General features: G+C 55.2%; 1 protein-coding gene across 2 annotated transcripts; it reads left to right on the top strand.

The window, feature by feature from the left end:
* The first annotated feature begins 756 nt into the window (after positions 1 to 756).
* Positions 757 to 23939, top strand: ERBB2 (erb-b2 receptor tyrosine kinase 2). Of its 2 annotated transcripts, XM_001501105.6 has the most exons (27): positions 757 to 1260; positions 7589 to 7740; positions 8896 to 9109; positions 9838 to 9972; positions 10278 to 10346; positions 10538 to 10653; positions 10782 to 10923; positions 11785 to 11904; positions 12229 to 12355; positions 13925 to 13998; positions 14086 to 14176; positions 14377 to 14576; positions 14942 to 15074; positions 15159 to 15249; positions 15927 to 16087; positions 17859 to 17906; positions 19239 to 19377; positions 19459 to 19581; positions 19878 to 19976; positions 20251 to 20436; positions 20571 to 20726; positions 20845 to 20920; positions 21241 to 21387; positions 21791 to 21888; positions 22098 to 22286; positions 22566 to 22818; positions 22955 to 23939. In XM_001501105.6, exons 1-27 carry the CDS (start codon positions 1188 to 1190, stop codon positions 23308 to 23310), a joined length of 3768 nt encoding a protein of 1255 aa, XP_001501155.1. In that variant the 5' UTR covers positions 757 to 1187; the 3' UTR covers positions 23311 to 23939. The 2 variants fall into 2 exon arrangements, with proteins under 2 accessions (XP_001501155.1, XP_014596215.1); XM_014740729.3 differs by lacking the exon at positions 20571 to 20726 and having other exon boundaries at positions 902 to 1260.
* Positions 23940 to 24129: the final 190 nt, after the last annotated feature.

Below are 24129 nucleotides of genomic sequence, written 5' to 3'. Positions count from 1 at the left end.
CCCCAGTAGGTGTCTCTGATCCCCTCTAGACCAGCGCAGGAGTGCCCTTGGCTGAGGCATTCCAACTAGAGTTACCAGATTTAGCAGATAAAAATAAGGATGCCCAGTTAAATTTGAATTTCAGATAAACAACGAATAATTTATTAGTGTAAGTATGTCCCATGCAATACTTTGTTGGAATTTTCAACAAAAACAAGCCTTCCTTCCATCCCCCACCCCCACTCCACACAGACGGGGCGGCCTTAAGAACAGAGTCAGGGGCTCTTGGTGGAATGCGGGTGGGGAGGTGGAATTGAGCAGGCTAATAAAAGGCAAGAGACAGAGAAGAAACCTCGGATGAATTGGGTGCTGAATGCCCCCGGAAAGAAACAAGAGAGGCGTTCTTGGAAGGGTTGAGATGGAAGTCTCTCCGATTTGACTCACCCCAAACCTGTAGGCCCCCTTAAAACCATGCGTTTCAGACTGGAAAAAGATACCCCCAAAATTCCAGAGACTATGCCAGGGAGTCCTGGAAGCCACAGGCGAAATACAACACATCCCCCTCGTTGGCTATCGATTTTACTTAAGGACGCAGTGGGAAAACCATTATTTGATATTAAAACAAGGCATGTGATGGAGTAGGATGCAGACTCGCCAGGAATGTTTACGATAAAACCTGAGACTTAAAAGAAAGTTAAGGATGGCAGCCTAAAGCATTTGCTCCAGACTCCCGACGAAGGCGGTGCGAGCACCCTCCTCTCCTTTTAGGGGTTCTCCATGGGAATGGGTGAGAACTGCTGCAGGCAACCCGGGCGTCCGAGCGCTGGGAGCGACGCACCCCAGGCCTGCGCCGAGAGAGGGAGAAAGTGAAGCTGGGAGTTGCCACTCCCAGGGACTTGCTGGAATGCGGTTGGAGGGGGTGGGGGGGGCGAGCTGTGAGCGCGCTTGCTCCCAATCACAGGAGGAGGAGGAGGTGGAGGAGGAGGGCTGCCTTGAGGAAGTACAGGAATGAAGTTGTGGAGCTGAGATTCCCCTCCATCGTGCCCATCGTGCCCAGAGAGCCGAGAAGAGCCCCCCGAGGCAGCCGCCCGCCCCTTCGCAGGGTGCCCTTTCCGGCGCCGAGCACCCGGCCCCCTCCCCTCGCCGCGCCCGGCGCCCTCCCAGCCTGGTCCAGCCGAAGCCATGGGGCCGGAGCCGCAGTGAGCACCATGGAGCTGGCGGCCTGGTGCCGCTGGGGGCTCCTCCTCGCCCTCCTGCCCCCCGGAGCCGCGGGCACCCAAGGTGGGTCTGGTGTGGGGTGGGCATGGAGCAGGACGGGACCCTGCAGCCTGGGACCCCCGCCGAAATCCCCGGGCCCGCGGGGGCAGAGGGGGCCATACGAGCTCCCCGACCCGAAGTTTCTGACAGTCCAGGCGCTCGGAGCAGCCGGTCCTCGGCAGGGAGGGGGCAAAAGAAGGTGGGACGGGGGGGTCAGTTACAGCTGAGCGGCTCTAGATGTCCCATTCAAGAGGCGGGCGCTTCCCAGACTCCGCGACGGCTCCGGGGACTTGTCAAGAAAGTTCTCTGAAATTGTTCAGAAAGTTTTCCCTCAAAGGGTGTATCGCATGGTGCATGCGTGTGTTCGTTCGTGTTCCCCCTTCTAGAGCCCCCTCAAGCTATCTCAAAGCCTTTCCAGTTGGCAGCCTCCGCCTCCAGACTGGACTGAGCTGGATTTCTCGGGGGTCTCTTCTCTCCGCCCCTCCCCCTGCCCCCTCCGCGCCCCCCATCGGCCGATAGGGTTTAGTTACTCCAGCTTCGGGCAGGATCGGGGTGTGGGGGGTGGGGAGGTGGGGGACGCAACCTGTCCAGCCCGAGCCGGGGAGGAGAGAGTGGCCAGTCGGACTGCAGAGTTGCCTCATGCCGGAGTCGGGGTGGGGGAGGAGGAGACGTTTGTTTTGAACGTTTCCTTTAGGGCCCGTTTAGGGACTGAGGGCTTTGTGACTTTTGGAGAGCATGGGCCCCGGAGGGGTGGCGGTGGGTTTCCTGGTCTGGGGCTTAAAGTGGGAGAGTTGTTGAGGGAGTGATTCCTGGGGGGTTGGAGGTGGGAGGGAGGCTAAGAAACAGGACCAGACAGGGGTATGCAGAGGGCTGGGTTGTCCTGCCCTTTTCTTCTGGCTGTATGTGGGGAAGGGGGATGTGCGTGTTTGTGGGGGGTGCAGTGTGTGTCCTGCCCATCTGCCTGTCAGTCCGTGTGCAACAATCATTAGAGGTATGTGTACTGGAAGTAGACTCAGTGCGGGCACCGAGCGGGTGTTCCCCGTTTGTTGCCTCCTTGAACCCTTAGAACAACCCTATAAGAGACGTCCTGCTGCTGCTCCCATTTTCCGGGTGAAACCTGGACTTAAAGAGGTTAAGTAGCAGCAAGTAAGTGGTGAGTCCCAGATTGGACCCCAGACAGTGCGACCTCCGACTACACATTTGCAATCACTATATAAATCTACCTTGAACAATGTGGGACCCTGCTCCCTGCACCACAGGGTTGTGGGAAGACAAAATGAGAGTGTTTTGGAAGTAGTGGGTGGTCTCCATAGGTCAGGGAGTCTGGAGAAGGGGTGGGTGTTATCCTGTCTGTGTGTTGCCCCGGGGCCCTTCTGTCAGAGCAGAGCGTTGCTGTGTTGTCTGAGGGGCATCTATTCTCGAGTGTTCTTGAGTTGTGTGGTCTGTGTGTTTGTGTGTCTGGGCTTTGTGTTGCCAAACAGCAGTCTCCCTGCTGACTTGGGGACTTGGCTGAACTCTGTCCTCTCAAGGAACTCCCTCGAGGTGCTGGGCCAGATCTGCTGTAAACAGCGGGAGGTGGCCCCACACCTTCCTTCCTTCTGAGGAAGGTGGCTCCTCTTTCCCGGAGCCCATCCTTCCCCTTCTTGTTTTCCAGGCGGGTGTCTTCACCCCTGACCTTCTGCTGAAAAGGGTGAGGCCAGGCTGGGCTGTCGGCCGAGCTGCTGCCCTCCTCACCTGGGCCTGCGAGTTGAGCAGGTGGAGAGGAGCCAGGTTGTTGGGATCTGAGGGGTCAGTTTCCCCACCGACGACTGTGGCCTCCTCGGGTCTTCCTCACCCCTCAACCTGCACTGCTGGGTTGTGTGTTGTGCAGGGAATGGTTAAAATGGCAACGCACCACCCAGCTGCCTCCAGCACCCCCATTATGTCCCAGGACTGAGGGCTGTGGCAAGAATGTGGGGGAAGGGGAGAGGGGGGAGGGCCCAGAGGGTCAGGGTTTTGCTGAGATCCTTTCTTGGAGGTCAGAGTTTCGTAAAGTGCAGCAAACACATCCTCTTTATCTTGCAAAGCTCATATTTTAATTCCCATAGGATTCCCCCAACAGCCTCCTTCCTTCTTTTTACTATGCTTAGGGAAAGTAACCTCATTTTAATATTCAGGAAAAAACAATTGAAAAGATGGGATCAAATGCAAAGAGAGAAAATAGATTGCATTCCACATACAAAGCACTTCTTATTTTCTCTTGGTTTGGAATTACCCCTACTCCTGCTGTAGGAACTTCCTAAGCCTTAACTTAAAAACGACAGCATGCCTCCTGTGTGCCATGTTCTTCTCCATTACAGTTTCATTTTCTCTCGGCAACAATCTTGTGAGGGAGGTGCACAGATAAGAAAACTGAAGTTCAAAGGAAGGAGGTGACTTAGCCAGGGCTTCCTGGCGACCCAGTAATGTCCAGGGCATTTTTGGACTCTAATAAAGAGGTGTTAGGAGCTGGTCAAAGTCTCATTCCATATCTGTACAGGGATGGGTTGAACAAGGCCTCAGGGGCAGCCAGGTGGCCAGACTTGGGTACAGGTGCTACTCTTATTCAGATGAGTGACCTCCCTTATCTGGACTATAGAAAGTGGGGTGAGCACGGTCCCCTCTAGGTCTCCTCTTGGCTTCAGAGTCCTCTCCCTCCCTGTTCAGCTCATGTCTGCCATCCACTTGGACCCTCCTGGCATGGCAGGGGGCTGAGGGCAGGAGCTGGGTGGAGGCCAGTGGGACCTGCAGGGCTCTGGGCAGGGGAGAAGCTGGAGAGGAAGCATGAAGGACCAGTGTGGGGCTGGGGCTGGGGGCTGGTGGCAGGCCCAGGTAGTTGTGTTTGCCCCTGGGTGCTGGAATGATCTGGAAGGAGAGCCCCCTCCCCCCCCTCAACCTGTGGGAAGCCCCCTTGGGGTGACACTTCCATCTCTCGCTAGGCCACCTTCCCTCCCCATTCCTGGGAAGAGAGTCCCCCTGGGAAGAGAGTCAGGGTAGGGCGAGGGGCGTGTGCTCTCTCAGGGAGTGGGGGAATTACTACAGCCAATGTTGGTGTTGCCTCAGCTTTGTTGACAAAGCCTGGTCATGTTCACAGACTGCTTTTTGATTCATTATCTCATTTAACTCTCATTTAACTTCCCTGCAGAGAGTAAGAGTTGTTATTGTTTTATTATCCCCTCCTTACAGCCAAGTTCAGGTCAGTAAATACTCATTACTAAGTCATAGGCATGGCCGGGCATACAGATGAATCTGACTTGGCCTCTGCCCTGGAGGTCCAGGCACGTCCTCAAGGTCACACAGTGAGCAGCCTGGCTAGGGTTCTGGTCTAATGACCCTGAGCCCAGGCTCTGGTCTGACATCAGGCCTGATACACCAGGGGTGGCTGTGGGGTGAGTCTTGGCGTCGCAAGAATGGGTTCTGGCCCCGTGGGTCTGGGGGAGGGGAGCTTTGGGGATGCAGGTATGTTCCTGGAAACCAAAGGAAATATTGACTTTCGTGTGGTAAGCAAGAGGAGCAGTTGGGGCTGAAGGCTGGTGAGGAGGAGAGAACCCACTGGAGAGCACCCTCAGAGCTGGGACCAAACCCTGATTGCTGAAGTCCAGCTGAAGGGACATGGGCGACCCTGACCAGCCCCTGAGCATAGGGATGGACACCATGATCTCAACTGGTCCCTTTTGCTTTGGAAACTCTTGATTGGACTTCATTCATTTATTCATTCATTCGTTCATCCAGCAAACACTTACCTGGCGCCCACTGTGTGCCCTGCCCTGGCTCTGGGCTGGTCCTGCGTCATACTGACTTTGCCCTGGAGAGCTGGAGGTTGGGGCTTCCGAGGGGTAGGTGTCCTGGAGTCAAAAGAACTCCCCAGTGTGGAGCAGGGTGCCATGTCCTCCAAGAAAATCAATGGGGGTGGGGTGGACATGGGGACTGTGATGAGGACTGGGGAGGGGGAGACTGGGGAGGAAATGGGGGAGTGGGAGGGCCATGGTGAAGGGGAGGGAGGTGGAGGTAGGGGAGGTGTCAAGAGGGCTTTTTAGGCTTCCTGTCAGGTTGATGGGGGTGTCAGCCCACAAGCCTCCAGCTCCCTGGGAGTAGGTCTCAGGGTACCAAGTTTACGACCTGTTGCAAAGAGTTTTAATCAGACTTAAATCAGACACAAACTCCCTAGTGAGGCGGGGCTACTGCTCTTTCTGGTCCTCCCGCCCAGCCCAGCCACCCTGTCCAGCCCAGAGCCTGTAATGTTTATCTGTGGCATCAGTAGAGTTGGTGTGTATTTTACCTTTGTGCGGGATGTGGGGTGAATTTGTATGTGTGCAGTTAGGCCTCGTGGAAGGAATGTGGGCTCTAACGTCAGACAGACTCGAGTTCAAATCCTGCCTCTATTGCTCACTCACAAGCTTTATGATCTTGGGAGAATAACCCCTGTCAGCCTCCGTTTCCTTCTTTGCAAAATGGAGTTTGCAGTCCTAGCCTCTGGAGGATGTTCTGAGGCTACTCAGAATGCCTGCTAAGTACACAGTAGGCACTCAGTTAATGCTGCTGCTCCCAGTGTTCCCATTGTTGTTGTTTTCCTATTGCCTGGCTGCCACAGCTGTGTCCCTTAGAGGCGGCAGAGGTCCGCAGGGGGTGGAGACAGCCCCTGCCCCAGCTCTCCCTGTCCCTGTCCCAGGCTTGGGCCAGGGCCTTGGGGTCTGGGCCTGGAGACAGCTGTGCCTACAAAGCAGCTGAAGCTGCCGAGGCCGGGGGAGGTCCTGGCAGTGGGGCGTTATTTTGGGCCTGGCCTGCCACCCCCCTGCTCCTGTTTCTCTTAGGAGTCTGGGGGGAGGGACCCTTGAGTTCTATTTCTGGGTCCTCCCCTTCCTCCCCTATCTGCCCAGAAGGGTGGGAGCAGAGACCACTCTGGGTGTTAGTGGGAGGCTGCCAGCTCTTAGCCATTGGCGCAGGCAGGCACCCCAGGGGCTTGCTCTACCAGCCTTTCCCTAGCTTTCTGGAGGCAGGAGTATCTCTTATTACTCCCTAGGATTTGACCTTAGGCTCCAAGTTGCTGGGGGAGCACGAGCCCTGGTGTCAGACCTTGAAGTCAGCCACCATGCCGTCCCCCTGACTCTGCATGGAGTCCGTGGGAGGTGGAGTGGCGACCAACAGGAATTCTGGGCAGCTCAGGCACCTGTGGGACTGTGTATCTGGGGGTGCCCTCCACCCACCTCCTCCTGGCACACCCTCCTGAGCAAGACGCACTACATGATTCATCTTCTCACCAGAGCAGAAAAACGGGTTCAACTGGGCACCTTACTCTCCCCGCCTGCTGTCAGGCATGGTGCCAGCCACTGCCCAAAGTACCCCTCACCAGGGGTAGTTTACCCCTTGTAGTGTTCCTGGACTTAGCGTGCACTTCTGGTCTCTGGGACACCCATCTAGGGTCCAGGGGGGCCAGGGTAGTGGTTCGTCTTGATGCCCTTGGGCCAATGGTTGGCACCGGGCAGGTACACAGGGCTGACGTAGTGCCCTTGTGGCAGGAGTTTCATGGCATAGATTCTGCCAGCTGGTTCTGGAGTCTTGCCCTGAGGAGGTGGCAAGGGTGAGGTACCAGCGTAGGAGCCTTTGGAGTAGGCATCACTCTGGCCTAGTATCTGCAGCGTAGGTCCCGATGCCCACAGTCAGGGTCTGATGCTCCTTTTCTCTGCCTGGGGGAATTCCAGAGGTCCCTGCAGGGACCAAGCCCCCAGTGGTCCCCATGCCCCAGATATGACTCCAGCTGACCCTCCTTCCCGCTTTCTGGGTGGCATTGTGGGGGTGAGTGTTCCTTGCCAGGAGGTTGGCATGTGGGTGGCGTTGGAATGGGGCGGGGGGAATGCCCTGAGTTTGTTTGCCTGGGAGAGGGGCAGGGGGTATCCAGAGGACTCATGATTCATCGTCGCCTCTCTTGGGTGATTTTTACCCCTTGGCCTTGAGTCGTGCCTTTGGGACAAAGGGAGGCTTTCTTTGCCAGCCCAAACTCTGAATGGGGTGGGCAAGCTCCCTAGGGCTGGCAGGACGAGGCCCCCTCTGGATACTGAGGATGGGTCGAGTCAGAAGGAGCCTCTCCCCTGATTTCCCTCCTCTTCCCAAACTTGAGAACTCTCTTTTGTTGTTGGACCTTATGGAAGAAGAGGAGGGGTCCTTCAGTTGTGCTTTCTTGCTGTCTGAGATGTGTAACAAGAGAGGAGGGGTCCTTCAGTTGCGCTTTCTCACTGTCTGAGATTGCACAACTGTAGGGACTGAGTATGGAGGACGTGGCCAGGGTGGAGAAGCTCAGTGGGTAGTGTCCTCTGACCCATCTCCTCCCTCCTGCCAGTGTGCACCGGCACAGACATGAAGCTGCGGCTGCCAGCCAGTCCTGAGACCCACCTGGACATGCTCCGCCACCTCTACCAGGGCTGCCAGGTGGTGCAGGGTAACCTGGAGCTCACCTACCTGCCAGCCAGCGCCAGCCTCTCCTTCCTGCAGGTGAGGCCCATGAGCAGCCCAGCCAGGCTCTGCCCTCAACTGGGCTGAGCCCTCTGCTTATAGATGGGTGGTAGAAGAGGGTGCCCCTGCCCTATATTTCCTCTCTTGTTCTGGTTCCTCAGCTGGGAAGTCCTTTCTGATATCTAACCCCTACCCATTGTACTGAAAGACTGGTTGACTCCCTCTCTATAACGTGGCTGGCTGTGGACATATCTGGGTGGAGTGCGTCTGTTCCTTTGCTAAATTTTTTTCCTCTCCTGCATACCCCTGTCCTACTGCCCTGGCCACTGTCCCTCTCCCATCTGGAGTATTGAAAGGGCTCGGGGCCGGCCCAGTGGCGCAGTGGTTGAGTTCGCACGTTCCGCTTTGGCGGCCCGGGGTTTGCCAGTTTGGATCCTGGGTGCGGACATGGCACCGCTTGGCAAAAGCCATGCTGTGGCAGGCGTCCCACGTATAAAGTAGAGGAAGGTGGGCACGGATGTTAGCTCAGGGCCAGTCTTCCTCAGCAAAAAGAGGAAGATTGGCAGCCGTTAGCTCAGGGCTAAGCTTCCTCAAAAAAAAAAGAGAAAGGGCTCATGGGAAATGGGAGTTCCAGGTCCAGTTGCACCACTGACAAGCCATGGGAATGTGGTCTAGGCCCTTGGCTTCACTTGGTCTCAGTTTCTTTATCTGTATATTGGGAACAACAGGCATGCTTTGACTCCCCCTGGGGTGCCCATTTTGAAAATAAAATGGGAAATGTATTGAAAGCATCAAGAGAGTGGAAACCGGACAGCTGGGTTGTGTCCATGGTGCCCTAGAGTGGGGCCGTGTGTGCGATGCTTGGTCTGTTGAATCGCAGACATCATCTTGTTCTGGCCTTTCCTTTTACAGATGAAGAAACTGAGACGCAGAGAGGGTTGGGTGCTTGCTCACAGTCTGCAAAGTGCTCCCCGTGCCATTATCTTTCCTGATCATACGAGAATCTGGTTCGGGGAGGTGGGGAGCGGCGGCCTTGATCTCCGTTTTATGCATGAGGGAGCAGGACTGTTCAGTGGATGGGGGCCTTGCCCAAGAGCCGCAAGCACTGGGCAAGCCTGAGGAGGCCTTGAGGGGGGTAGTCACGTTCCAGGGCCCAGGCCTGTCTCAGCCCCTCCCTACGCTGTCCCCTCCCAGGATATCCAGGAGGTGCAAGGCTATGTGCTCATCGCTCACAACCAAGTGAGACAGGTCCCACTGCAGAGGCTGCGAATCGTGCGAGGCACCCAGCTCTTTGAGGACAACTACGCCCTGGCTGTGCTGGACAATGGAGACCTGCTGGACAATGCCACCTCTGCTACAGGGGCTGTCCCAGGAGGGCTGCGGGAGCTACAGCTTCGAAGCCTCACAGGTGGTCATCATTATCATTGAAACTTTCTCCTGGTTATTGAGAGCTAACTAGGGCCCTTCTGGATGGATGCAGGTGGAGCTAGGGAAGGTGCCCTTGTGAAGATTAGAAAAAGATTTCCCTTCTTCCCAGGAAGTCACAGCTTTTGCCAGCCCACACAGTAAGAAGTAGGATGCAGGCCACTTCTTGGCTGAGTACACATGGGCAGTGAACAACCTGTGTAACTGCACATGGAAACCCTGGAGCTGATAGGGTGTGCCAGATGCTTTGCATGGGTGATCCCATTTCAGTCATGCTACAATTTTGCAAGGGAAGCATCAATGTTATTCGCATTTTGCAGATGAGAAAACTGAGGTTTGCAGAGGATAAGTGACTTGCTCAAGGTTATATAGCTAGTTAGTGGTGAGGCCGGGTTTCAGACTCCAGAGTCTCTCTTTTAACTGCTAAGCAGTGTGCACAGAGTAGAGGTAGGAGGAGAGGAGAAAGTGACTTGGACATCTGGATCCTGACATGGACAACTCCCTCCTCCCTGGATCTTGGTTTGTTCCTGTGTGTGAGGGAGGGGGTGGTATTGGTAGGGCTAAAAGATGCTGAAGGTGTCTTCTCTGTGCCCCGGGAACCTGGGGCATGTTTAAGAGTCTGGCTCTCCATTTAGAAGGCAGATGGGCCCCAAGGGAGGGCAGAAGGTGACAGACGGAGAAATAAGCCTGTGATTATTGCCTGCCCCACAGAGATCTTGAAGGGAGGGGTCTTGATCCAGCGGAACCCCCAGCTCTGCCACCAGGACACGATTTTGTGGGAGGACATCTTCCACAAGAACAACCAGCTGACCCTCACGCTGATAGACACCAACCGCTCACGGGCCTGTAAGCCACACTGCTCCCCACCTGTGGCCTCCTCTCTTTCTCAGACAGCCCAATGACCCCAACCTCCTGCGTTACATCCCCCCGCCCACCGACCCCCCACTTACACCACCCACTTCCTTTTTCTCAGTCCCTCCTGCCGTCTCTCTGTGCCTCTTCATCTCTGTGGTCCTCTGTCCTGTCTCCGTCTGCTTCGAGGATGTGCCTCTGTTTTCGGAGCCCTGTTTTCCTGCCTGGGTCTCTCCCTCGCTGTGCATTCTGTCTCCTGGTCTCTGTCTCTCTCACTCTTTCTCTGTTTCTCTCCCCAGGCCAACCCTGTTCTCCAGCTTGTAGACCCTCCCACTGCTGGGGAGAAAGTTCCGAGGACTGTCAGAACTGTGAGTCTTAGGGAGGCCCAGAATCTGGGGGGGCACGGGCTGGGGAGAAGAAAGGTGACATGGGAGGGTGGGACACCCGGCCTCGGGCGTCTTCCCTGGGGCAGGAAGTCTCCCCCTGGAAGAGATGCTGGTGACAGACTGGTGCCTGGGTTGCCTGCCGCCCAGCCCTCATCCTGCCCTTTGCCTGACAGTGACGAGAACTGTCTGTGCCGGTGGCTGTGCCCGCTGCAAGGGCCCGCGGCCCACCGACTGCTGCCATGAGCAGTGTGCTGCCGGCTGCACAGGCCCCAAGCACTCCGACTGCCTGGTACGTGCCCTCCGGGCCCCACCCCATAAGGGGTGCAAGGGGTGGCGCACCTTGCCTGGTACTGCCCTCTTGCCCCTTGCACACCAGGGAAAAACAGCCCAGTGACCAGCAGCTGCCTGTGCCCCCAGGCCTGCCTCCACTTCAACCACAGCGGCATCTGTGAGCTGCACTGCCCATCCCTGGTCATCTACAACACGGACACCTTCGAGTCCATGCCCAACCCTGAGGGCCGGTATACCTTCGGCGCCAGCTGTGTGACCGCCTGTCCTTGTGAGTGCCTGGGAGAAACATTGTTTTAGTGATTTTGCTGGGGAGGTGGGTATATGTAAGTGCGAGCTTACTGCGAGTATTGTCTGCCCTTTGCTTTGGAGAGCTGGTCACGACAGTTCGAGTCGAGCTGCCTCGTCCTATCACCAGCCGTGGAGCAGGTGGCCGCAGAGTAGCAGCTAAGAGCCTAGGCTTGGGAGCCAGACTGCCTGGGCCTGACACCTGGCTCTACCACTTACTAGTCATGTGAGCTTCTTGCCGTGCTTCAGTTTCCTCATTTGTAAAATGGGACCAGTATAGTCCCAACCTCATAAGGTGATTATAAAGTTTGGATGAATTAATATTCATAAGCTCTTAGAACAGTGCCTGGCAGATACTAAGCGCTCCTAAATGTTAATTTTTATTCTATAGTCTAGGTAGATCTGAGTTTTATTTAACGGCTTCCCTATTTACCGATGGGCATTTAGGGACTGGCCTCGGACCTGGGGACCTCTTTTCTCTCACAGGAGACAGGAGTGGGCTTTCGAGTCCTCGTCACCTCGCCGTGGTGGGTGAGAGGACAGAATGTAGAACCAGACCATTTGGATTCAAATCCTGCTCTTCCACTTACTAGCACAATGACCTTGAGTAATTTACATAAAGCTCTGTGCTTTGGTTTCCCTTTTGGCAAAAGGGGAATCTAACAGTGCCTATCACGTAGGGCTGTTATGAGGAGTAAATGAATGTCACGTGCTTGGACATAGAGTAAGGGCATTTCAGTATCGGGTGATACGGTTCTTACTGTACTACCTGGGCACGGTGACACTCCTCATGGTGGACTGTGAAGGGCCAGAGCTCGTGGTCACATGATCTCGATCTCCGCAGACAACTACCTGTCTACGGACGTGGGATCCTGCACCCTGGTCTGTCCCCTGAACAACCAAGAGGTGACAGCTGAGGACGGAACACAGCGGTGTGAGAAATGCAGCAAGCCCTGTGCCCGAGGTACCCACTGGCCACCCCTGAGCCAGACCGCACTTCCTGCCCCTCTGCACACCTAGCCTGGCCTCGCTCGCTGTCCCACCCTTCCACAGACCCTCCTGGGACCCAGTCCTTTACTCCCACTGTCTCTGCCCCTGGCCCTCCCCAGATCAGTCCCACAAGTTCCCCCATATCTCCTGCCAGTGTCGGGAGGGGGCATGTGGCCCCAGGAGGGGACTGTGGACAGGACCCCAGGGGGGTTGAGTTCCTGGTGTTCCATGTGGGGGCTGATCAGTCCTGGTGTGGGGGCTGAGATGGCCGCTTCCCCACTGGCCCCTCTCCCCGCAGTGTGCTATGGCCTGGGCATGGAACACCTGCGGGAGGTGAGGGCGGTCACCAGTGCCAACATCCAGGACTTTGCTGGCTGCAAGAAGATCTTTGGGAGCCTGGCATTTCTGCCGGAGAGCTTTGAGGGGTAAGGATACTCGGAGTGGCACAAGGGGTGGAGGCAGCATGAGGGCAGTCACTGAATCCTGAAGTCCGGAAGTGGCAGAATCTCTTGGGGACGGTGGGAGACAGAGGCGGGAGGCCGGGATTGCAAAGGAAGAAGGTGGGAAACCAGAGGGAACAGGGACTTTGGGGGGATTATTTTCCTAAATTACATGTTATCCATGAACATGCACTTGTATGGAGGGCAAGCCATCCAGATAAAGTGAAATTCTCCTTGAGTTCACTGTAGCGTCATTTGTAATAGCCCCAAACTGGAAATAACGCAAGTGTGTGTCAATAGGTAAATGAATAAATAAACGGTGTTGTGTCTACCCAATGGAATTTTCAGCAGTGAAGAGACATGAACTCCTGATACACACAACAACATGAGTCTCAAACACTATGTTAAATGAAATAAGCCAGACGAGAGAGTCCACGCTGTGAGGTTCTCTTTATGTGAGGTTCTAGGATAGGCAGACCACTCTGGTGATGGAAATCAGAACAGTGGTTGCCCCAGAGTGGGGGCACTGGAAAGAGACACAAAAGAAATTTCTGGGGTGATGGAAATGTTCTGTATATCAGTTGAGGTGGTGGATACACGAGTGAATGCATTTGTCAAAACTCAGCAAACCGTACACTAAAAATCTGTGCATTTTATTGTATGTGAATTGTACTTCAATAAAAATATTATTAAAAAAAGGAGACAATTCCTTTCAACACTTCTCCCCTCCACTCCCCTTTCCAGAGAAGACCGCTGCTAACAGATTGCGTGTTCTTCTAGACCATTTACACGTACACAGACACACACACAGAGAAAGACAGTCTTAGTGATTTTGCTGGGGAGAGGGGTTTATGTAAATGGGAGCTTACTGCGAGTATTGTCTGCCCTTTGCTTTGGAGAGCTGGTCACGACAGTTCGAGTCGAGCTGCCTCGTCCTATCACCAGCCGTGGAGCAGGTGGCTGCAGAGTAGCAGCTAAGAGCCTGGGCTTGGGAGCCAGACTGCCTGGGCCTGACACCTGGCTCTACCACTTACTAGTCATGTGACCTTACTGTGCCTTAGTTTCCTCATCTGTAAAATGGGGGCAGTATAGTTCCAACCTCATAAAGTGGTTATAAAGCTTCGATGACTTAATATTCACAGTGCCTGGCAGATACTAAGCTCCCCTCAATTAGTTTTTCGTCTATAGTCTGGATAGATCAGGATTGTATCAAACAGCTCCTCTATTTACTGGTGAATATTTAGGTCATGTTCAATTTTTGCCTTTACAGTCAGCCTTGGACATGCCTCTGGGAACAAAGGCCAGTGTCTCTAGGCCACATTCCTAGAAGTAGGATTTCTCGATCAAAGGCTGTAAATACTGATTTGGTGGAGCCTGCCAAACCAGGGCCTGGGCTTTGAAGCTTAGGATGGGAATAGCTGGGCTTGATGGGCAAAGGGTTTAAGTGAAATCATTAATGGAGGGGAGGGCGGAGGAGGATGGCAGGGCCAGCTCTGGGGGTCACGCCTACCCCCTTCTTGGCCCAGCTGATTCCTCTCCTAATCCTCCTTCTAGGGACCCAGCCTCCAACACGGCCCCCCTACAGCCTGAGCAGCTCAGAGTGTTTGAGACCCTGGAGGAGATCACAGGTGGGCTCTGCCTCTGCATCCTGCTTTGAAGGGCGTGGGGGGTCCTCGTCCTATCCCCACACCCCTAACCTCACCCTGTGCCTGCAGGTTACCTGTACATCTCAGCGTGGCCAGACAGCCTGCCTGACCTCAGTGTCTTCCAGAACCTGCGAGTAATCCGGGGCCGAGTTCTGCATGAGTGAGCACCAGGGGAGGGGGCCTGGGAGAAGCTTTGGGCGCGGTGGGTGCTCCCGTTCCCCAGGACTCCAGCAGCAGCCTTTCGATGGGAGTTTGCAGAGTGTGCTGGGGACAGGAGGAAGGGGAGGGCAGCCCTCGTTGACCAGGGCGGCATCGGTGGCACACTGTCCACCCCACAGCTGAGCACTCCTCCTCCCACAGTGGTGCCTACTCGCTGACCCTGCAAGGGCTGGGCATCAGCTGGTTGGGGCTGCGCTCGCTGCAGGAACTGGGCAGCGGGCTGGCCCTTGTCCACCACAATGCCCGCCTCTGCTTCGTCCACACGGTGCCCTGGGCCCAGCTCTTCCGGAACCCCCACCAGGCCCTGCTTCACAGTGCCAACCGCCCAGAGGACGAGTGTGGTAAGATGGAGCCCAGCGCTGCATGCTCCCCGTCTGCCAGCACGCAGGAGTAACCACCGGCCCCTAGCAGCAGCAATCTGGGACTTGTGCAGCCTGCCCCTTCCTGGCGCACCATTCTTGACACAGCTCTGGCTGGCTTGACGTCTTGTCATGGCTTCTAGCAGGGTCCTGCCACACTGTCTTCGCAACCCTGCCTTCCCTTTCCTCCCTGTTCCTGGGACCTCAGAACTCTTTTTCTCTGTGCACTGCCCTGTACCTACCCCACCCCTCCAGCCCAGAGCCACCCCCACAGCCTCTTACCCTGGCTCATGTGGACCTGGAGCCTCCCTTAAGAGTCCCCTCTGCCACCTTGCTCCTCACTGCAGTGGGCGAGGGCCTGGCCTGCTACCCGCTGTGCGCCCACGGGCACTGCTGGGGTCCGGGCCCCACCCAGTGTGTCAACTGCAGCCAGTTCCTTCGGGGCCAGGAATGCGTGGAGGAATGCCGAGTACTGCAGGGGTATGCGGGGCAGAGGAGGGGGGCAGCTGGAGGGGTACATGGGAGATCCTTCCAGATCTCCTCACCAGCCGTCCCCTCTCTCAGGCTCCCCCGGGAATATGTGAAGGACAGGTACTGTCTGCCGTGCCACCCCGAATGTCAGCCCCAGAATGGCTCAGTGACTTGCTTTGGATCGGTGAGGTGCTGGTGGGCTCAGAGCTGGGAGAGGGGAAGCAAGGGCTGGGATGCTGGGGAATCGCCAGAGGCCTGGCCGAGTCTGGTAAAATATCCCTGGAGAGGGCTCCGAACTCAGGCCCAAACAGCAGAAGGGTGAAAGGAGGCTGGGATGCTGGGGAAGAGTTGTGTAGTGGACCCTGAGACCCTTGGGACTATGCAAAGATCCCAGGAAGCCTGTGTTCTTGGCTGTGGCTGTGGCAAGATGGTCAGACCTGTGGGCTTAGGCATCAGACTACCTGGATTCAAATCCAGGCCCTGCTTCCAACCTTGGTTTGCTCATTTGTAAAGTGAATATTATACTAGCACCTCCCTTACTGGGGTGTAGTAAGAATTTCTTAAAATAGGTTTTGGCACGGGAAAGGCTTTCTCCATGTTAGTTACTGTTATCATTGTTTGTTGTGCCTCAGGGAATACGCCCCCTCCTGTTAGGTAATAGGCCTGCCATTCTTCACCTGAGCCCTCACCTCGGGGGTGAAACTTTGACGAGGGGGAGCTGGGTGAAGAACAGGGGTCCCAGGAGCAGGGTGAACGTGCTGCTGAGTGGCCATGCGAACCAGGAAGGGGACCCAAGGGCCTGATCCTGCTGCCCTGGGGGTAGCGGTGCCAGCCCTCCACAAACCCTTCCTTCCCTCCCAGGAGGCTGACCAGTGTGTGGCCTGCACGCACTACAAGGACCCGCCCTTCTGCGTGGCTCGCTGCCCCAGCGGTGTGAAACCTGACCTCTCCTTCATGCCCATCTGGAAGTTCCCAGATGAGGAGGGCACGTGCCAGCCGTGCCCCATCAACTGCACCCACTCGTGAGTCTGAGGGCCTTTTCTGCAGAAAGGAGGGCATCGTTCCAGGAGCTTCTCTGGAGCTCTTATTATAAAAGGGGGACAACTCTGCCTTTTTTTACTCTGAGACTCTTACTTCTTCGTATCTTTCTTTTGTTCTGATAACAAAAGTAACGTTAAAAATTTTTTAATGAAAACATGAAATATAAATGTCGCTAGCCCTTCCATCTCCACCATTAATAATTTGTAATATTTTTTGTCAAGTTGTTTTTATCTGTGCACATGCTTATATATTATTATGACATATAAAATATGTTTAATTGTATCAATATAAATATTATTACTCTTCAGTTGTTTTTATCTGTGCATATTACATTCTAACATATATTCTTTTTACCAAAATGAGATCATACATATTGTTTGTAAATTGCTTTTTTTTCACTTAGCAGAGTTTTGCAATGTTTTTCCATGTCGTAACATGGTGATCTACCCTGTTCTTTTTATTTTTTTCATTTGATTGTCTTTAATTGCACATGAAATACATGAATACATCCTTGTGATAAACATTTTATTTTATTTATTTATTTATTTTTGAGGAAGATTAGCCCTGAGCTAATTACTGCCAATCCTCCTCTTTTTGCTGAGGAAGACTGGCCCTGAGCTAACATCTGTGCCCATCTTCCTCTACTTTGTATGTGGGACACCTACCATAGCATGGCTTGCCAAGCGGTGCCATGTCCGCACCCGGGATCCAAACCGGCGAACTCCAGGCCCTCGAAGTGAAACGTGCGCACTTAACCGCTACACCACCGGGCCAGCGCTGTGATAAACATTTTCAACAACATAAAAGTATAAACATTGCAGAGCAAATGTGCCCTGTCCTTCCACTCCCCGTCCACCCAGTCTCTCCATTCCCCGGGGAGAACCACCAGATTCACTCTGGCTGTGTGTCTTTCCAGGCTTTTGTCTACACATTTACATAAACATATATTGCATTTATATTAGGTTGAGTCATATAAGGTTGCTGTTTTTGTAGGTCAAAAATGATCAAGAGATAATAGTTTCATATAGTTCAACTCATATATAATCAGTTTTGGGTTTTGCGTGTGTGCATTTTTTAATGTAAATAGGATCACAGCCTACAAATTGTTCTGCACTTTGTACTCCCCTTTATGTATCTTGGAGGTCCCGCCTGTGAGTGCACACGAATCTACCTCCTATTTTTTTTTTAACGATTCAGTCTGCAGCGTGGATGTAGTATTATTTAACCGTGTCCCTGTGTGAGGGATATTGATTGAGCTTGTTTCCTTTTTTCTTTTACAGCTTATTGCACTTGAGCTCTATGTACAAGTGAGCGTCTTGTACATGCCTCCTAGAGTACAGGTGTTGGCATTTTTAGGGTATCTCCCAAGAGGTGGAACTGCTGGGTCACAGACATTTAATAGGTTTTGCCAAACTGTCTCCTGCAAAAGTTGTGCCAGTTTACTGCCTTGCTATTCCTTTATGGAGGGAATAGTCGATCTTTTGGACTTGATCCTTTGGGTGCCCTCCACTTCCTAGCCCCCCACAGGGACGTGCAGGGGAGCAGGGGACGTGGCTTTGCAGGCTGGAGGAGGACTCCCCTCGTGGGGTGGTAGAAAGAGTATTGATGACCTTGAGCCCAGTTTCTGCCTTTGTTAACTGGGGTAATAACCCAGCCACACCCACCTCCCGGGTTGTTGTGAGGCTGTTGTGAGGCTGGAGTGAGCCCAGGAGGTGGATCCCAGCCTTGTTGACGGGACTCTCTCTCCTGCAGCTGTTTGGACCTGGATGACAGGGGCTGTCCCGCCGAACAGAGAGCCAGGTCAGCTTGATCCCCAGGACGCACCCCACGTTGCCTCTCAGTCCCCCACCAGCCCCTGGGTGGTCACTGCTGCAGGGATGGGGTCTCCTGACATGACATATATCCCAGCCCAGCCCACTCTTGCTCTGTTGATCCTCCCCTCAATTCGCTTTAACAAGTGGATGGAGGACCTGCTCAGGATGCTTGGGGGAGTGGGGAACAGGAAAAGATGGCGCAGACACCCAGCGCCTCCCCACCTTCGAGTAGCTAGATGTCTTGTAAGGGACACAGGTGGCATTCAACTCCCCGGGACTCCAGGTAGATAGAGACGAGAGTGCAGCTGCAGCACTGAGGAGGAACAGTGAATTCTTGATGGTGGGTGGCGGGAGGCTTCCAGGAGGAGGCTGCGTTTGAGCCACGCCTTAAAAAAGGGGCAGGTATGTCACTTGCATTAGGGGGAAGGCAACCAGGTGGCATTTTGGGGGAGGGGTCAGGAAAATCTGGGATGTTTTTGCTCAAAGGTTCTGGTGTGGTGGGCCATTGAGAAAGCACAGAGAAGGGAGTGAGGCGTGAAGTCAGGGTAGGGCCAGATCTGGAGGGCAGAGGCCCTCCCTCACCACCAGGCCACAGGGCTGGACTTGGTTTCTAGGCAGTGGGGCGCTTTGGGAAGGGCTTTGGGGAGAAAAACAGCCTGGAGTCTGTCCTAGGCAGTCATTGTCCGTTAAACAAGCGTTGCTGAGAGGCTGGCAATGTGCCAGCCCTTGGCTAAACCAGGGAGGGGCCAGGCAGACCACGATGCAGGGTCAACACCCAGGAGCTCCCTCTTTCCCAGGATGAGCCAAGGCTTGAAGGAGGATCCCACAGAGAAATGGTGGTCCAGGCAGAAGTAGCAGTCTGTGCAGAGGCTAAGAGTTGTGGAAAATCATGACCTATGGGTGAAAAATTTGGCTGGAAGCTCAGAATCACTGGGTGCACATTCCAGGGCCCCACCCCATACCACAGTCAAAATCTCTGGACGTGGGGCTCCAGACTCGTGCATATTAACAAGCTCCCTGGTGATTTTTGTCAGGAAATTTGAGAATCCTAGGGTAGAACCATGGGCAAGAGCATAGACAATTTGGAGATGTGGATGGAGAGGGCTTTGAATGCCCAGCAAGGAGTTTAGTCTTTATCTTGGAGGCAGTAGGGAGCTAAGGGAGGTTTTAGAGTAGGGCAGAGAGGATCAGAACCTGTGGGGCACCCTTCCAACTTCCCTTTCCAAACGCTATTGACCTCCATGCCCTTCCATGGGGCCCCTTCATCCCTCCTGCCCCAGACTGGTCCCCAATCCCTGACCCTGGCTCCCGCCCCCAGCCCTGTGACATCCATCATTGCTGCTGTGGTGGGCATTTTGCTGGTGGTGGTCATTGGTCTGGTCCTCGGCATCCTAATCAAGCGAAGGCGGCAGAAGATCCGGAAATACACGATGCGGAGGCTGCTGCAGGAAACGGAGGTGAGGCAGTCTGAGGGCCTCCCTGCCCATCTGGGTCTGCAGCTCAGTCCCCGACACTGATGCACCATCCCTTCACCCCAGCTGGTGGAGCCGCTGACACCTAGCGGAGCGATGCCCAACCAGGCTCAGATGCGAATCCTGAAAGAGACAGAGCTGAGGAAGGTGAAGGTGCTTGGATCCGGAGCTTTTGGCACAGTCTACAAGGTCAGGGGTGGGGCCAAAGTTCTGGGGTGGGCGGTCCCAGAGGATGGGTGGGGTGTGGCCAAGAGTGGAGGGGAGCAGGGGGTGGGGGGGCCTGCTCTTTGGTAGAACAGTTACAGAGGTTGGAACAAGGGGAAAAGGAGTGGAGGATGGGCCTAAGTGGGAGGGTTGTTCCTCAATAGTGGGGTTGGCCTAAGGATGGGGAAGGGTATTCGGAGCACAAGTAGTGACCTTCTGGACCACTGCAAGTTGGATCTGGCCGGCCCCCTTCCTGCTCATGTTCTCCTGTTTCTGCCCAGGGCATCTGGATCCCTGATGGAGAAAATGTGAAAATCCCAGTGGCCATCAAAGTGTTGAGGGAAAACACATCCCCCAAAGCCAACAAAGAAATCTTGGACGTAAGCCCCTCCACCCTCTCCAGCCGGGAGTGTAGGAGGGACCCCCTGGCTGCAGGTCTGCACTCTGGTCTCTCTCTCTTTCCTGGGAGACAATTTATGATTCCCCAAACCTCAACTCTTAACCTCTCTAATCTGTGGGCCATGGTTCTGGTTTATGAGGGATGCAGTTAGATTGGGTGAGGGTCCCCCGTCCTGCCTCAGCCCTTAGGAGGGGTGTGTGATGCTGGGGGTTTGTGGTCTCCCGTACCTTCTCAATGTGTACCCTTGCCCCCAGGAAGCATATGTGATGGCTGGTGTGGGCTCTCCATATGTGTCCCGCCTCTTGGGCATCTGCCTGACATCCACAGTGCAGCTGGTGACACAGCTTATGCCCTATGGCTGCCTCCTAGACCACGTCCGAGAACACCGCGGCCGCCTGGGCTCCCAGGACCTGCTGAACTGGTGTGTGCAGATTGCTAAGGTATGCACTTAGGGGGTCTGGACTCTGCAGGTGCCCTTGGAGGTGCGCCTCTGTCTCCAGGCAGAGCTAGGATGGGGAGGTTTCCTGGGAGAGTGTGGCCAGAGCATGGTCCACAGGGATGCCTCTGATCCCAGGGGATGAGCTACTTGGAGGATGTGCGGCTTGTGCACAGGGACCTGGCTGCCCGGAATGTGCTGGTCAAGAGTCCCAACCATGTCAAGATTACAGACTTCGGGCTGGCTCGGCTGCTGGACATTGACGAGACAGAGTACCATGCGGATGGGGGCAAGGTTAGAGGAGGGAGCAGAGTGAGGCGAGGTGGAGTAGGGTCTGGCTTCTGGGAAAACTCTGAGAACAGCCGCCTGCCCACCACACCTAGTTTAAGGACTTCCTCCTCTCCTCTCCCAGGTGCCCATCAAGTGGATGGCGTTGGAGTCCATTCTCCGCCGGCGGTTCACCCACCAGAGTGATGTGTGGAGCTATGGTGCGTGGTGAGGAGGGTTGGAAGGGATGGACAAGGAGCCATGGCCCTGGGGGAGATGTTGGTGGAAGGATGAGAGCCAGGATGGGGAGAATTAACGGAGACGCCTTAGCGTGAATGTGAGAGGGAAGGAAGGGGCTGCCAGTAGCTCAGTCTGCCAGGGTCTGTGCACTTCCCAGGGATTGGGGAAAGACTGTGTGGCTCCTGCCCCTTGGCGTCCCTCCCCTCTTTTCCCCGTGGTTCCAGGCTCTAGGGCAGAGCCTTTGGGGGCTCAGTACACTAAAGATCCCTCTTGTCCCCCCAACTCTTAACTCTCTGCCCAGGTGTGACTGTGTGGGAGCTGATGACTTTTGGGGCCAAACCTTACGATGGGATCCCAGCTCGGGAGATCCCTGACCTGCTGGAGAAGGGGGAGCGGCTGCCCCAGCCCCCCATCTGCACCATTGATGTCTACATGATTATGGTCAAATGTGCGTGGCTGAGCTGTGCCAACTGCCTGGAGGAGGGGTGGGAAGTCCTGGGTGGAGGGGCCTACAAGGGACCTGAGAGGGGGCCAAGAGCAGGATGTGGACCCAGGGGCCCTGATATGGTTAAAGGAGCCTCAAAAGGTTCTGGCTTCCCTTTTACAGTACCAATCCAGAGGAGCTCTAAAGGACCAGCTCGAAAGAGACTCATACGCAAAATAAAAGGGGAAACTAGTAGAGATTCTCAAAGTTCTGGCTCAGGACCCGAGTCTAGTACTTCTTTTCTACCAGCTGAGGCCTCTGGACTCTAGTAACTGGGGTTGTCTAGACCAGACTGCAAAGGGAGGGAGTGGGGCCCGCACACAGGCTGCAGCCACAGCTGAGATGCTGAGCTCCCTCCTGTCCCCAGGTTGGATGATTGACTCTGAATGTCGGCCGAGGTTCCGGGAGTTGGTGGCCGAATTCTCCCGCATGGCCAGGGACCCCCAGCGCTTTGTGGTCATCCAGGTACCGGGGGCATTTGCTCCCCATCCCTGCCTATGACTTTAAGAGGACTCTCCTGCAGAGGGTGGAAAAGGAGATGACTCCTGGGTCCCAGGCCTCCAAGCCCAGCCCTGACCTGACTCATCATCCCTCTTGTCCTCCCTGAGCCTTCCTCGGGAGGCTGCCTGTTGAGCTGGGGAGAGGCTGCCATGCTCTGTCTCCCTCTTCCCCAGAATGAGGACTTGGGCCCTGCCAGCCCCTTGGACAGCACTTTCTACCGCTCGCTGCTGGAGGATGATGACATGGGGGACCTGGTAGATGCTGAGGAGTACCTGGTACCCCAGCAGGGCTTCTTCTGCCCGGACCCTGCTCCTGGTGCTGGGGGCACAGCCCACCGCAGGCACCGCAGCTCATCCTCCAGGGTCAGTGCCCTCGTTCACACTGTGTTGGGTGTGTTTGGTTACCTCTCCCAACCCCAATGGACCCTAGCCCAATGTCCCCACAACCATCACCTCTCCTGGAGACCCCATTATCCCTAAGGAGGATTCCTATTGCCTTCCAACCCATGACCCCATTCTTTCCACGGTGACTGTCATACCCCAAAGGTGACTTCTGTTTATCTCCTGTGACCCTTTCACCTCCCATGGAGTCTCTATCCCACACCCATGAATGACTCCCATCATGACCTCTTTCGTCCCCAGAGTGGCGGTGGTGAGCTGACGCTGGGGCTGGAGCCCTCGGAGGAGGAGCCCCCCAAGTCTCCACTGGCACCTTCAGAAGGGGCTGGCTCTGATGTGTTTGATGGTGACTTGGGAATGGGGGCAGCCAAGGGGCTGCAGAGCCTCCCACAACATGACCCCAGCCCTCTACAGAGGTACAGCGAGGACCCCACAGTACCCCTGCCCCCGGAGACTGACGGCTATGTTGCCCCCCTGTCCTGCAGCCCCCAGCCTGGTATGGAACCCAAGCCTGAGCTGAGAGATTGGGAGGTGGGGGAGTTGGGGGTGCTCAGCCCACCATGAGGGCAGTGGTAGTAGCCCAGACACGTGGATTCCATCCCCTGACAAGCCCCCTTCTCTTGCCCTTTCAGAATACGTGAACCAGCCAGAGGTTCGGCCGCAGCCCCCCTCGCCCCTAGAGGGCCCTCTGTCTCCTTGTCGACCTGATGGTGCCACTTTGGAAAGGCCCAAGACTCTCTCCCCCGGGAAGAATGGGGTTGTCAAAGACGTTTTTGCCTTTGGGGGTGCCGTGGAGAACCCTGAGTACTTGGCACCCCGGAGCAGAGCTGCCCCTCAGCCCCACCCTCCTCCTGCCTTCAGCCCAGCCTTTGACAACCTCTATTACTGGGACCAGGACCCATCAGAGCGGGGCTCTCCACCCAGCACCTTTGAAGGGACCCCTACAGCAGAGAACCCGGAATACCTGGGCCTGGACGTGCCAGTGTGAGCCCAAAAGCCAAGTCCACTGAGGCCCTGCTGAACCCTTAGGGAGTGGGGACGGCCGGACTTCTGGCCCATGTCGGGACCAGGCGGGGAGAGGGCCCTTGGACCACTTCAAGGGGAACCTGCCATGCCAGGAACTTTCTTGCCTACTCCCAATTCCCAAGTGGCTGAGAGGGGCCCAGCCTGGTTGGAAGATGGAGCAGCACTGGGGAGTCTTGAGTGATTTTGGAGCCCTGCCCCAGCAGACTGTAGGTTCCAATGGATGCCACAGACACAGTCTGCTCAGCAGTCTGGTCTCTTCTTCCAGATCCTTGGCACTGAAGGACTTAGGGAAGCTGGGCCTAGGAGGGGAAGGGGCCCCAAGGGAGTAAGAAGAAGAGCAACCCACACAGAGACTGTCCCTGAGACCTAACTGCCCCCAGGAAGATGGGAGCAGCAGGAGCGCCCAGATCCAGTTCTTGTACAGAGTGCTTTTTTTGTTTTGTTTTTACTTATGTTTTTTGGTTTTTTTTTAAAGATGAAATAAGGGCTCGGGGAGCGTGGGTATTGTGGAAGGGGCACCCCTGGGATTGGGGGAGGGATGTCCCTTCTCCACACCCACCATCTCCATTTGCAAATATATTTTGGAAAACAGCTGGGAACTGGCCTATGTCTAGGGGTGGCTCTGTGCCATCCCTTACTGCTCACCTCCTAACTTAGACTCAACTCATCTTTTCTTGGAAGGATCCCTAGGGATCTTGAGAAAGCTTGAAGAGCTTATCTTCCAGTTTCCTGGCTTTTGGGTTGGGGGATCTGAGAGTTGGGATTCTGATCTGAGAGATCT

Source organism: Equus caballus, chromosome 11, assembly GCF_041296265.1.
Source record: "Equus caballus isolate H_3958 breed thoroughbred chromosome 11, TB-T2T, whole genome shotgun sequence".
Taxonomy (NCBI): Eukaryota; Metazoa; Chordata; class Mammalia; order Perissodactyla; family Equidae; genus Equus; species Equus caballus.
Note: the sequence above shows the minus strand (reverse complement) of the source record. Positions and strands in the feature narration are given on the sequence as shown.

Excerpts from the sequence above, each read along its gene's own strand:
- ERBB2 (XM_001501105.6), top strand. The coding sequence starts at position 1,188 with ATGGAGCTGGCGGCCTGGTGCCGCTGGGGGCTCCTCCTCGCCCTCCTG. Across the intron at positions 9,110-9,837 it reads ACAGCTTCGAAGCCTCACAG|AGATCTTGAAGGGAGGGGTC; the intron begins GTGGTCATCATT and ends CCTGCCCCACAG. Across the intron at positions 20,727-20,844 it reads ACCATGCGGATGGGGGCAAG|GTGCCCATCAAGTGGATGGC; the intron begins GTTAGAGGAGGG and ends CTCCTCTCCCAG.